The 13,118-nt window shown below is 32.5% G+C and overlaps 1 protein-coding gene across 1 annotated transcript in view; it reads right to left on the bottom strand.

The window, feature by feature from the left end:
* The window catches only part of OLA1 (Obg like ATPase 1), a 274,336-nt gene that overhangs the window by 203,035 nt on the left and 58,183 nt on the right, over positions 1 to 13,118 (bottom strand). Inside the window, exon 4 of the mRNA XM_044669784.1 lies at positions 11,558 to 11,685. Coding sequence (XP_044525719.1) covers positions 11,558 to 11,685 — 128 coding nt within the window. The remainder of the gene's footprint in view (positions 1 to 11,557; positions 11,686 to 13,118) is intronic.

Genomic DNA, 13,118 nt, shown 5'->3' with positions numbered 1-13,118 from the left:
AGCAGCTATACCTTTTATAAGAGTCAATCTAATTCCATCCTTAAATTTGTAAAAGGCTCTACAAATTTAACATCTGCAAATTTGAGCATTGCTCGCCCCGTAGTTCAGCATGGAAAAGCACTCAGTGAGGGAGAATTTATTAAAGAAACTCTCCTAAGATGTGCACCAATTCTATTTCACGATATGTAGAATGTAGATGCAATTATTAAGAGAATGTCTGAGTTACCACTCAGTAGAAATATCATAAAAGACCCAATAATGAGACTGAACACAAACATACAACATCAAATAAAGAGATATAAGTAATTGTAAATATTTTTCTATCTCTCTTGATGAAACTACTGATGTCACATCACATGCTGAGTTGGCCATTATTGGTCAATATTTGGATGGTCTCACAATGAGAGAAGAGTTGATAAAGTTAGTATCAGTGCCCACAACAACATTAGGAAGCAAAATATGTAAGGCTGTTATAAAAACATTCTGTGGCCTAAGCATTGATGTCTCTAAAGTTGTGTCAGTGATGATAGATAGGGCACCAAACATGGTAGAGAAAAAAGTTGGATTTGTCAAATTGTTTAAAGAAGCTATTGGATATGGGGTTATGCCTTTTCATTGTATTTATTATCCATCAGGAGGCTTTATGTGCCAAGGTAGGATTCACCAATTTAAATGACAATGTCAGTTGTTACAAAAATAATTAATTTAATAGCTGCTCACCCCCTTCACAAGCAAGACTTTTCTGCACTTTTACTGGAGGTTGATTCCATCTACAGTGTATTGCTGATGTACAATAATGTAAAATGGCTGAGCCAAGGCAAAGTTCTTGAGTACTTTGTGGAGTACTTTGAAAAAAATTAAGGTATTTCTTGAGGATAAGGATCTGGGAAACTTTCCTCAGCTCAAAGATGATAGGTGGGTCAACACCCTGATGTTTTTTACAGATCTCTCTGTTCATATTAATGAACTGAATTTAAAGTTACAAGATTTTGGCAAAAAGTATTGACATTATGTTTGGATGCATAAAAGCTTTTGAAAGTAAACTTAAAATTTTCAAGCGACATGTAGAAACTAAAACTTTTAAGTATTTTCCTCAAGTAACAAAGTATTTTGAGAAGGCCAGTGTAGCTGTACAAAATGAAAGGGAGCCCTTGCATATAAAGTACCAGTATGTTTCAGACTCATTACTTGACCAGTTCAGTGATAGATTTAATCAATTTAAAAGCCTAGAACAGACCATGAAAATAAGTATCGTGTTGTAGTAGTCTACAGTAGTTTGTAATTAAATGGTTTCCAATGGATGCAAATGGATGATTTGGAGATACAACTTGCAGACTTTCAAGAAAGCATCTGGGCTCAGATGTTTGTTGACTTGAGGTCAAAGCCTGAGAATCTGGAAAGGTGCCACTTGGAGAATCAAGAGAAGTGCCACTACAAACAGGAAATTTGGAGTGCCTGGAACTGATTACCAGACAGTTTTAGTACCCTGAAAAATATAGCAATGGCTTTATTCACAATTTTTCACTCTAGGTACTTTTGTGAGACCTTATTCTCAGCATTAAATAATATCAAAACCAACAAAAGAAACAGATTGACAGATGAAGTTAGTGCTTGCTTGGGCTTGAAGTGTACAAAATACCAACCTTCAATTGAAGATTTAACAGCTAAATTAATTTTCATTAGCCAATGAAATTCAGCAATAAAAAAGTCACTAATAGGTTAAAGAATTCCTCCTCCCCCTCACTTATCTTAGTTCACAGCACCCCACACAAGTTAAATATCAAGAACAAAAGAAACCAACTGACAGATGAACAAAGAAGTCACTAAGGAGATAAGTTAAATAATTCGCTTTTGGTTTATTAAATACAATTATGTATTACAATTATACATTATACATTATTATTTTTTGTTAAACTATAAATATTGCAAAATTATGGTTTTTTTTTCTCAAAGTTATGCTCAGTTTTTTGGCAAATTTTGACACATCAAGCTCAAAAGGTTGCCCATCACTGGCCTAAACAATACAAAATTAAAATCTTCGCCAGCTTAATCTGACTCATAAGGAGAGGAAATGTAGGTGACCACAGGCATAAAGAGTGACAAAGTAGACCAGTTGGACCGGAATATAAAAGTCATGAATGAGAATAATGTAAAATAGTAGGGGAAATATCCTGGAAACAGACTGTAGATGGCTTTAAATGCTAAAGTGAGTAGTTTTCATTTTATACTAAATGGGAAAGGCAGCCACTGAAGGTTAATAAACAAGGGAATGACATGGTCAGATTTATGCTTTAGGAAGATTGTTCTGGCAGTTACATGAAGAAATAACTGAGGGAGGAAAATACTATAAGCTTGGAGCCCAATTATTTGGCCAAGTCAATTGTCCATTCAAGGGGTCACAAAGGCCTGAATAATGAATAGAGAAGCCAGATAAATAATACACTGCAAAGTTCCTGCTCTTTACAAAAGTCAAAAGGTTTCAATCTGGTTATCCTACTTATGCAAAACTGTTATTAGAGGTACTATGAAAAACATACCATCAAATACCGTATAATTTAACAAATAGTCTTCCTTGAAATCAGGAAGATGGAGACTCAAGTCCTTCTGATACTAGCTCTGTGACAACAAACACAATGACTTAAACTCTCACTTGTCCCATGTCACAATCACTCATTCTATAAATCACACACAAGTTGCTGATGGATAGAGGGAGTTTCCACAGTAGGAATTGCTTATACCAAAGACAAACACATTCATACATTCACCACACTTCCCTCTACCACCAAAAATGCTAAACAATGCCAACCAACAACAACAACAAAAACAACAACCATCATGGATTCTTTTTTAACTTGGTTCCTTTTCTTGCCTAAAGAATACATTTAACCTTATAAAATCCCAACACAATTATTAAAATTGCTTTATTCTCTACTCCAAAAAAAAGTGTTGCAGTTTTTAATAGCTACAATTCAGATTATGGTATCCAAACAGATGTTTGGGGAGCTTTTCCCCAAACCAATATCCATTTTTCCAAAGAACTTACTATATTTATATTTACCAATAGGTTTTTTTTTTGTTTTTTGTTTTTGTTTTTTTTAAACCCTTGTACTTTGGTGTATTGTCTCATAGGTGGAAGATTGGTAGGGGTGGGCAATGGGGGTCAAGTGACTTGCCCAGGGTCACACAGCTGGGAAGTGGCTGAGGCCGGGTTTGAACCTAGGACCTCCTGTCTCTAGGCCTGACTCTCACTCCACTGAGCTACCCAGCTGCCCCACCAATAGTTTTTTTATACAAGTAAATTAATATCTTTAGTAAATCCCACAATTTACAATAACAATAGATTTTACATAAATTATTTTATATTCCAACTCTTTTTTCTCTAAGGCCCTCTCCCTTATTATCAGTAAGTTACTTTTGGATAAATGTTCCTTACTTAGGTTTCAGAGTAAAATGGAACTAGACCGTCCATTACTCTAATGAGGTTTTAGATTTTATTTCTTTCCTAAAATTACAAGCAAAAATTTAGCACCTAAGCAAAATCAGCAACCATGGCAATCAGGAATGAAAAAGTTATATTCTTGACCTTTTGGCAGAACATTCTAATAAAGATGAGAAAATTGGCATACTGGACAATACTTACTGTCTTCTCACTTGCAACTTAGGGTGATAAGAACATCCATAATTTTTTCTATTCATTTGGCATCTTCCCACCCCACCCACACCTCCAACCTAAGTTATCTTCAAAAATGTCTTGGTGCTTTCAAGATTGTCAAATTTTTTTCAAAGAACAGGTAGTCTTTTCCAATGTAGACTTTATTTTAGTGTCAATTTCAATTGTCTCACATTCCACAAAGACGCCTGAGGTGGTTCAACTATGGTACAACCACTGTTGTTGATTATAAAAATAGATCAGCATCATGCAAACATGAAAGGAAATGGTACCAACCTATCATGAACTGCACTTTTACCTTCACCAGGTAAAGATGGCTTGAAGATACATACAAGTTTAGTGAAGGTACATACAATGAGAGGGAAAGATTTAAGGAAGGGAAGAATTGGTCAAGAAAGAGTAGTAATAAGCAAAACAAAGAGATCTACAGGATGTCCTTAACAATGTCACATTAAGGGTTAACAAAGTATATTCAAGGTAGAGTTGATATCTGATGCCAATTGTTAGTATTAAATAAGAGTACTAACTAAACTTGAAATCTGGAAGAATTGGATTGAAATTTTGACTGACAAATATTAACTTTGTGAAAATACATGCATTAATTAATCTGAGCCTCTGTTGACAAATTTGAAAAATATAAATAACGATACTTGTAATACTTGCCTCAGAGGACTGATGTAAGACTCAAATGAGATGTTATATAGAGAAAGCACTTTTCAAACTTTAAAGGATTATAAGTGTCAGTTATTATATTATTATCAATTACTGTTTTAATGCACATATCTTCAAAGAGTAATTGTCAGAAGTGCTTATAAATTGGGTCTGTTACTATTTCTAAAGCTGCATCTGTAATCAGACACTAAGGCTCTTGCCTCTCAGTGGGGGCTGCCATTTTCAAAACACAGAACTATACTTCACAGCAGGAAACTCAGCTTGATAGGTCAGGGTTAGACCAAGACAATTCCAATCCTATTAGAAATTAAATCTTTCAAAACCTGTAATAAAGCATTATTTATTCTTATTAATTGGATATTTCAAATTAGTTTAACATGACACTAGATTCAGGAAATTACAATCAAAGAAAATAATTTACAATTTTGAATAATTTGATTTTCTAGAAGACTAGAATTCTCAGAACTGACTTTCTATCAAAGACAAGGGCAATATTTATTAATAACTTATTTATTAGTAATACTACTTCTAATTCAGACTTTATAGACAGCTTAGATTATTTCCTTGAACTATTATTTGTGTTCCCTAAAACTTTAATTTTCATTGATATCTATATGGAAGAACAAATCTGTAAATTTTAGGAACTGAAATACCTAGAGGAAATCAAAACTAAAATTGCATTAGTTGGGAAAGGAGAATTTAAGGGAACATGGGATGTCAGAATATGGATTCTGAGAAACCGGTACAGAGTTAATGGAAGAAACACTGAGAAACTGGTACAGAGTCAATGGAAGAAACAAGATAATAATCCTTTATACAACTTAATCTATACACTGATCTGATTATCAATTATCCCTGAGAACATAACAAAAAAAGGGAACTCCTTTTAAATTAGTCTATAATTGTCCTGAGTATAAGTAGTTCATGCAGAGAAAAGAGAGACTTCTTTGGGTTTCCTTGTCTTCCTCAGTGTGCAGCAGGAAGGGAGAAGGAATCAGGGGTGAGTAGAAATTTTAAGGTCAAACTAACCTGTATATTTAATACAGCGCTCAAAACAAAATCAGAGGGTTCTTTTTAGAACTAGATAAAAATCACAAGAAAACATATCTGAAAAATTGAGTAAACATATATATCAAGGTAAACACTGAAGAAAAAAGTTGATCAAAGTGGTCTAGCATTCCCAAACTTTAAAACATACTACCAAGCATTGAACACTAGAACCATCTTGGAGGAGAAGGGATGAGAGGGAAGGGATAGAGGATCAATGGAAAAGAAGAGAAACACCTAGCTAAACAAAACGTACAATAGATTTACTGAAACATACAAAAGGATTCATTACATTAAAAATATATCTGAGAAAACTTAGTCAGCAATCTTGGCAGAAAGGGAATTTATTTAAACATATATCTTATACCAAATATCTCAATAAAGTCCAACAGAATAAGTAAAACTTTTCCTTTAAAAATTGTAATTTTTAAAAGACAAGAAAATAAAATTAATAAAATTAAAGTACTTAACTGGAGAATGGTAATTTACTTTTTTTCTTGGTCCAACAAATAGAAGGCAACATTAGAATTTAAAAAACTATAATTATCCCAAAGACATTTTTAATTGAGAAGATGAAAATTTATATAATGAGAAAATATGGCAACAAGAACAGATAAAAATATCTAAAATATATTTTTTAAACTTTAAAATTTAATAAAACTTTCAAGAATTACTACTCAAATAGATTTGTAATCTCATTGCTATAGACATTCCCTTAAACTATGCAGGTCACAATTCATTCAGTCCTGCCTGTCCTTTGAGATTTGTCCATGTCTCACTGGAGAGACTATTTTTGTCATTCTTTGTATTTTTCTGTTTCTCTCTCTCTCTTTCTCTCTGACATATATACTTACATATGTACAAATACTAATAGACAAGTTCTACTTGCTGTCCATCTACATGTCATGTTATAATCTGAATTACAAACATTCTTCCTCCACTTGTGTTTTTCTTATGTGGACATTAAGGACAAAATCATCTCTTCCAGGAGGCTCTACAACCTTTGGAGATGTGAGGCAACCAGCACGATATCTGCTACAAACAGAAGTATTTGAAAAACTATCATCTACAAAGAATCCTTTTTCAACATGGATTCTGCACTGAATTCCTTCATGATTATAACAAAAATCTCTTGCAAAAATGAGATTCCCAGTCCACAAAGAATAAATGGTATAAGAATAGGATCAAGCTATTATCATGAAAAATCAGAATTTTAGAGTTTTTCAAAAGAAAATTGTTAATAATCATCAAAAAATGCCAAATTTCTCTAATAATCAGAGGCAATAATGAAAACTATAGGTCAAATTATTGATGAGTAAAGGCTCAAGTTTTTTAAACAAAATCCTACTAATTTAATAGACTATAATAATTTATCTGAGAAATCATTCATTATGATCAAATAGGATTTATACCACGGATACAAGGAATATTCAACAGTAACACTATAATCCTTATAATTAATCATATTAAAAACCAAAACATCCAAAAGCACATGATTATCTCAATAAACATAGAGGAAGCTCCATTTATGCTAAAACTTGACAAAATATAGGCATAGAGAGACCTTTTATTAAAATCACAAAAAGCATCTATCTAAAACCAAAACCATCACATGCAATGAAGATATACTGGAATGTTTTTCTATAATCCAGAAATAAAGCAAACATGTTCATTATCTCTTCTATAATTGTACATAAATCTGGAAATGCTATCTAAAGCAATAAGAGTAGAAAAAGAAGAGACATAAAGACAGGTAAAGAGGAGATTAAGTTCTTCTTAATTGCTGATGACATGATAGTTAATTTAGAATATCCAAGAGAATCAGCAAACATAATTCAGTAAGACAACTAATAGCTTCAGCAAAGTTGCAGGTTATAAAATAAATTCTCAAAAATCAATATTTCTATATAATATTAACAAAACTCAAGAAGCAACAATATAAAAGGAAATGACATTCCAATAATTACAAAATGCTTAAAATCTGAGGACAAACCTGTCAAAGCATACAAAAGACATATAGATTCAATTATAAAGTAGCCTTAAAAAATAAAGACCATCTTAAATAGGAGGAATTTAGTGTCATAGGGAGTCTCTGCCAATGTAAAATGACATTATTACCCATTAATTTGTACTTTTAATAAGCCAATAAAATTATCCAACTCAAAATATCAACCAAATGAAATATCAAGGAGATACATATTTTCATAACTTAATAAAATAGTAACAAAATTTCTATGGATAAACAAAAGATCTAGAATATCAAGGGCAATGGATGAAAAGAAATAGAGATGAAGTGGTAACTTCTAAGCCTTAAACTGTATTCTAAAGCAGCAGTCAAAACCATGACTTCATATATGAAACTTAAGTGTTTGCACAGAAAAATTAACATATTTCGGATAAGAAGAAAAGTAATCAAATGGGAAAAATCTTTGAATCAAATTTTGTTTAATAAACGGATTTTGGTATCAAAGATGTATAAGCAGTTATAATTACATATAAGATTAATAGACAATAGAACACAGATGATATAGAACTCAAAATAGAATGTAATACAAAAAAAGTGTGGCCATCACTGCTCCCCTGGATCGTTGCAGCACCCACCAAGGGGCAGTAGCGCCCACTTTGGGAATCACTGATATAGACCAATAGACCACAACAGATAAGTAGTCAAAAAGGAATGAACAAACAGTTCTCAAAAGAATTGCAAAAGTTTTACAGACATATCAAAGAATGAAAAAAAAATTACTAATAAGATAAATTCAGACCAAATTAACCCTTAAGGTTTCACCTAACACCCTGCAAATGGGTAAAGAGGACAAAAAATGGCAATAGTCAATGTTAAAAGGAATTTTGTAAAGAAAAACACACTACTACACTATTGTTGGAATTGTAAGTACAATCACTTTAAAAGTAATTTGTAATTATTCAAATAAATTGACCAAATGTCTATATTATCTGAACTAGAGACTCAATTATTGAAGTTATACCCCAAAGAAATTATCAATTAAAAAAAAAGCTTCTAGATACACCAAAATATTTAGAGCAGCACCTTTTGTGATAGCAATGGGGTGGCGTTCATCAACTGATGAAAGGCAAAATATATTTTGGTACATTAATGTAATCGAATATTACTGTCATGTAAGAAACTATGTAAATAATATGAACAAGTATAGAAAGATCCACATGAAGTAATATAAAGTTAGCAGAGCCAAGAAACACCTAAACACAATACACACAATATCTACCGTAGAGAAAACAACACACACAAGCATATATAAATATATCAAAATACTTTCATTCACAACTAGGGGAATAAAGGATTAAATGGAGGAAAGAGGACAAATTTAACAAATAGGGAATAGCAAACTTTGTCAAATATACACAAAATATAACATTTTAAACCAAAAGCAAACCAAAATATCCTGATAATATATTGCAATATATTGTTAGTATTACGTGAATTGTATTAATAATGAATTTTAAACTCTTTCTCCTGACCATGTACTTAACATGTATCCAGTGAAAAAAGTATACAAATTATCCAAGGAACGTCAATTCTTCACACAAAAGAAGGTAAAGTATACCAATGACTAATAAAACAACATTTGATTCAAAGTCTTACTTTATACATTAGTTAAGCTTTCTTCTCCATCTAACTTCAGAAAACCTAAAAACAATCTGTCAACTTCCTGGCATTCCACCATCTGGTATTCCACAACCATCAAACCTTCTAGTCAGATATATGGCCTACCCATCCTTTTGGTATAACTAAGGGTAAATTCCAAAAGATAAGCAATAAAAGGGGGACTCAAAAGGACAAACTGAAAAATGAATAATGCACAACCAGAAACTAGACTAAAAAAGTTCAGAACCAAAAAAAAACCAAACATATGAAAGTATGCATATGAAGATTATAATCAGTCATAAAACATAGCAAAAATAAAATTTCAAAAGAAAAGCTAAAAATTCATAAGATCTTTATGATATTTTACAAGATGTTAGAAAATGTGAGTTTATATGACAAAAAATCATACTCAAAAAAATTAAAACTAATTTCTTTTGATTCCCTGTTCAGTGCTCTTTCTACCACAATACAGTGAGATGAGTCAAATTTTAGACCAGTGGGAGACAATGTATTTATTTTTAAATCTTCATATTTAATATGCTATGTTTTACAAAATAGGAATGAACATCTCCTACTAACTACTAAAATTGACACAATAATATAATTTTCCTTCTTCCAAATTTGGCCATGTACTACAGAAAATTTAAAATTCCTAAATGATTTCTATAGAGACAAAGAAAAAGAAATAGTGGTGATGGAGGGAGGAATTTAGATAGCAAGAAAACTTTAATATCAAATTATCTAATCCAAATTTAAGGATTTATTCTAATCCTTAAAAAAAAACCACAATCCATTGATAGATCCTGAACATAGTGGCTATAAATATTTGAAAGAATTCAAAGAGTTTCAATGGGTTGTGAGAGTGAAAAGGAGACAAAGAAAATACATCTGAGTTGGTTCTATTACCTCCATGAACAAAAAAGTTTTGTATTACTAATTGCTTAGCAAATATATTCTGCTGCTACTGATTGTAACATTCAAACAGTCACTGGGAAAATCCTGCCCAAATATTCTCTGTCTCTCTACTACCAAACTGGCTGTCTAGCACTTATTACCACTAATTCACTAATAAGGATAATTCCACAAGTATGACATAAATTGTTTCAACCAGGACTAACAGATTATTGGTATGATCATGGAGGCTATACCAATTTAGTTCCATGAGAGCCTGTATAAGTCATTAGAGCCATTGGTTCCTGGCCTGTGTGACACCTCACCTTTGAATACCCATTATTAAAAAGTGCCTGCACCTCCTGAGATAGGAAGAATAAGTTTTGGAGGAGTCATACAGGAATCCTAGTTGAAGTCCATCCAAATGAGCTCAAAGCCCCTACCTTTCAGCTTTAGAAGTAGTGTACTTTCAAAGAACTACATGGGCTTTTTCAACACAAAACCTTTTCAATCATTAAATTACATTCTTATTGTAGTAAGAGCTTTCTAAGGACATTTGAAATTATAGAAAGGAATGAGAGAAGGAAGGACTAAATTACAGAGGGACTACAGCTTTGATTTGATTAGAATGGATAACTCAATGATGAAAGACAGAGATATGGATATGGATATAGATGTACGTACACACACACAAATTCTAATCCTAAAAATAATTTGTCTCCCTAATGTAGGGAATAGTAGAAATAAATGTATTTGACTCAATGAAGTACTCCAAAGGACTTTCTATAAGTTGTTGGAATGAAAGGTACCCAAAGAAAACAAATGTAATTTGAGTCAATTCCATCATCTTTAGATCCCATTCATGATGTGGGAAGAGAGAGCTAGAGAGAGAGAAAGAGAGAGAGAGAGAGACAGACAGACAGACAGACTATACCTGAGATTTAACTAGTATAGGGAACTCTGGGTAAGAAAATATCTAATGATACAGATAGATACCTTTTTTGCAACTTGGAGCCTAAGAGAATTCCCTAAAATACTGAAAAGGTAAGCAACTTTCTCTAGGTCACATAAGAAGCATTTATTAGAGATAGGGCTTAAACCCAGGTGTTCCTAGTTTCCAGGCCAGTTCTTTAGACACTACTTTATGTTGCATAAGCCCATATGCCCACAACACAATTTTGTAAAAAGTTCCTTGTGGATTTGAAAATGAAGCCTACCTACTAAAATCAATATCAGAAAACTAAATAAAAGTTAACAAAAATACCAAATCTTCAGATCCTATTACCATGGAAATTTAACCAAAAAAATTCCACAACTTTAAAAAAAATCAGAAGAACTCTAACCAGCGTATATTTTCATGCTGACTTCCTAAAACCCCTCAAATTGAATGTATTTCTGATATAGTTGATGAAGGGACACACTCAACAAAATAGTTTATTAAAATAGTTTAACTACAATACAAAATGTAAATGGACCTAACTTTTACATAGCGCAAGGATCCCATCATGACTTAAAAGTTCCAGGTATTAAATAAGAATGGAATTGATCTAAAAAGGCAGAGGAAAAATTGCTGGTATAATTTTTCCACTTTTTCCTATATGAATAGCAAAATTATCCTTAATAAAACTATTCAATTGAACAAGTTTACATACGCATTAGATGAAAGATTCCGTCACAGGCGCTTATATGAGACAAAAAGGCATTTCCTAGCCCCTGTCCAGCATGAGCTCCTTTCACAAGGCCAGCAATATCAACTACATTCAAAAAGGCTGGAATTTTGCTGAAAGATAAAAAAAAATAGTCATTATAAAATAGTACAATAAGGTGTTTGCCACCCAACGCATTAACTGACTAAACATTTGAAAAGCTTAATTTAAATCAATTTTCCTTTTCTAAAAAATTTACATAATCCTGTCTTTTAATATACATTGAGATTTTCTCAATTTATCAAAGGGGAAATAACTAAATCAATAATTCAGAAATGTATTTAACACAATAGATACACAAAAAAGCTATGCTAGTCAAATACATGGTATATGAAATCAGAGAGCCTGAAAGAACATTTCTGAAACAAGTCACACCCAATTCACTACATATTTAAGTGCTTTCCTTCATTTCAAACACAATGTCACAGTCTAAGGATCAAAAGGCAAAGCAAAAACCAAGAAAAGCCTGACCAAGAAAAGTATATGTTCTACTAAAGGAAAAACATGTACACAAGTAAGTAAATACTAAATATAAACAAAGTAGTTTTGGCAAGAGAGAGCACTAACTATTGTGGGAATCAGAAAGGTCTCAGGTAGACAATGCCATTCAAGCTAAACCCTGAAGGAAGCTAGGGATTCCATGGGACAGAAGTGAGAAGGGAAACCCCCAGGCATACAAGACCACATATATAAAGGCAATGGCATAATAGTTTCACTAGAACATGCTATGTTTTAAGCAAAGTCAAAGAAATCATTACAGAAATATAGGGTGGAAAAAGAGCTTGAAAAGTCCAACAGATTAATTTATTACTTATATCCTAGCAGCAACAGACAGTAACTAAAGCATCTTGATTCAAAAAATGGCACAGATCAATGCCTGAAATGCCAAACATTCATATTTCAGGAACATGAAATCCACTTGGTGGGAATGCCCCCACCAATAAGGTGTACATCAGGGTCCCTCTATAACTTTAGTATAGTACTCGAGTTACTGTGGCCAATAATCCATCATTCCTTACTCCAATTTGATCATGAGTCTTTTTCAACTTTCTCTCTTATTCCTCCTTTCCTTTTTTTCTTAAAAAAAAAAATTAGTCTGATATATCAAACAGCTCTGAGAGAGCCCATGAGAGAAATTCAGGCATACAAAAACAAAAATTAATTAAAAAAAGAAAGATGGAAAGAGGTTAGAATTTAGGAGGAAAAAGATGAGCTCTTTTAGACAAGCTGAATTTGAGCTGTTTATGGGTTATTCAGTTCAATATATACAAAAAGCAGTTGGAGATATAAGAATGATAACTCAGACGAGAAGTTAGCAGTTATGTATAGATCTGAGAATCATCAACATAAAGATGATAATTGAGCCTATGGGGGGCTGATTAGTGTGGAAGGAAGAAAAGGCAGAGGATAGAGAGTCTTAGAGGATACCAATAGTTAGTAGGCATTACTTAAATGAAGATCCAGGAAAGGAGACTGAGAAGAATCAGTCAGGCTGGTGGAAGGTGGG

The sequence above is a fragment of the Gracilinanus agilis genome, chromosome 3 (assembly GCF_016433145.1).
Source record: "Gracilinanus agilis isolate LMUSP501 chromosome 3, AgileGrace, whole genome shotgun sequence".
NCBI lineage: Eukaryota > Metazoa > Chordata > Mammalia > Didelphimorphia > Didelphidae > Gracilinanus > Gracilinanus agilis.
The sequence above is the reverse complement of the archived record's forward strand: the minus strand, read 5'-3'. Positions and strand labels throughout refer to the sequence as shown.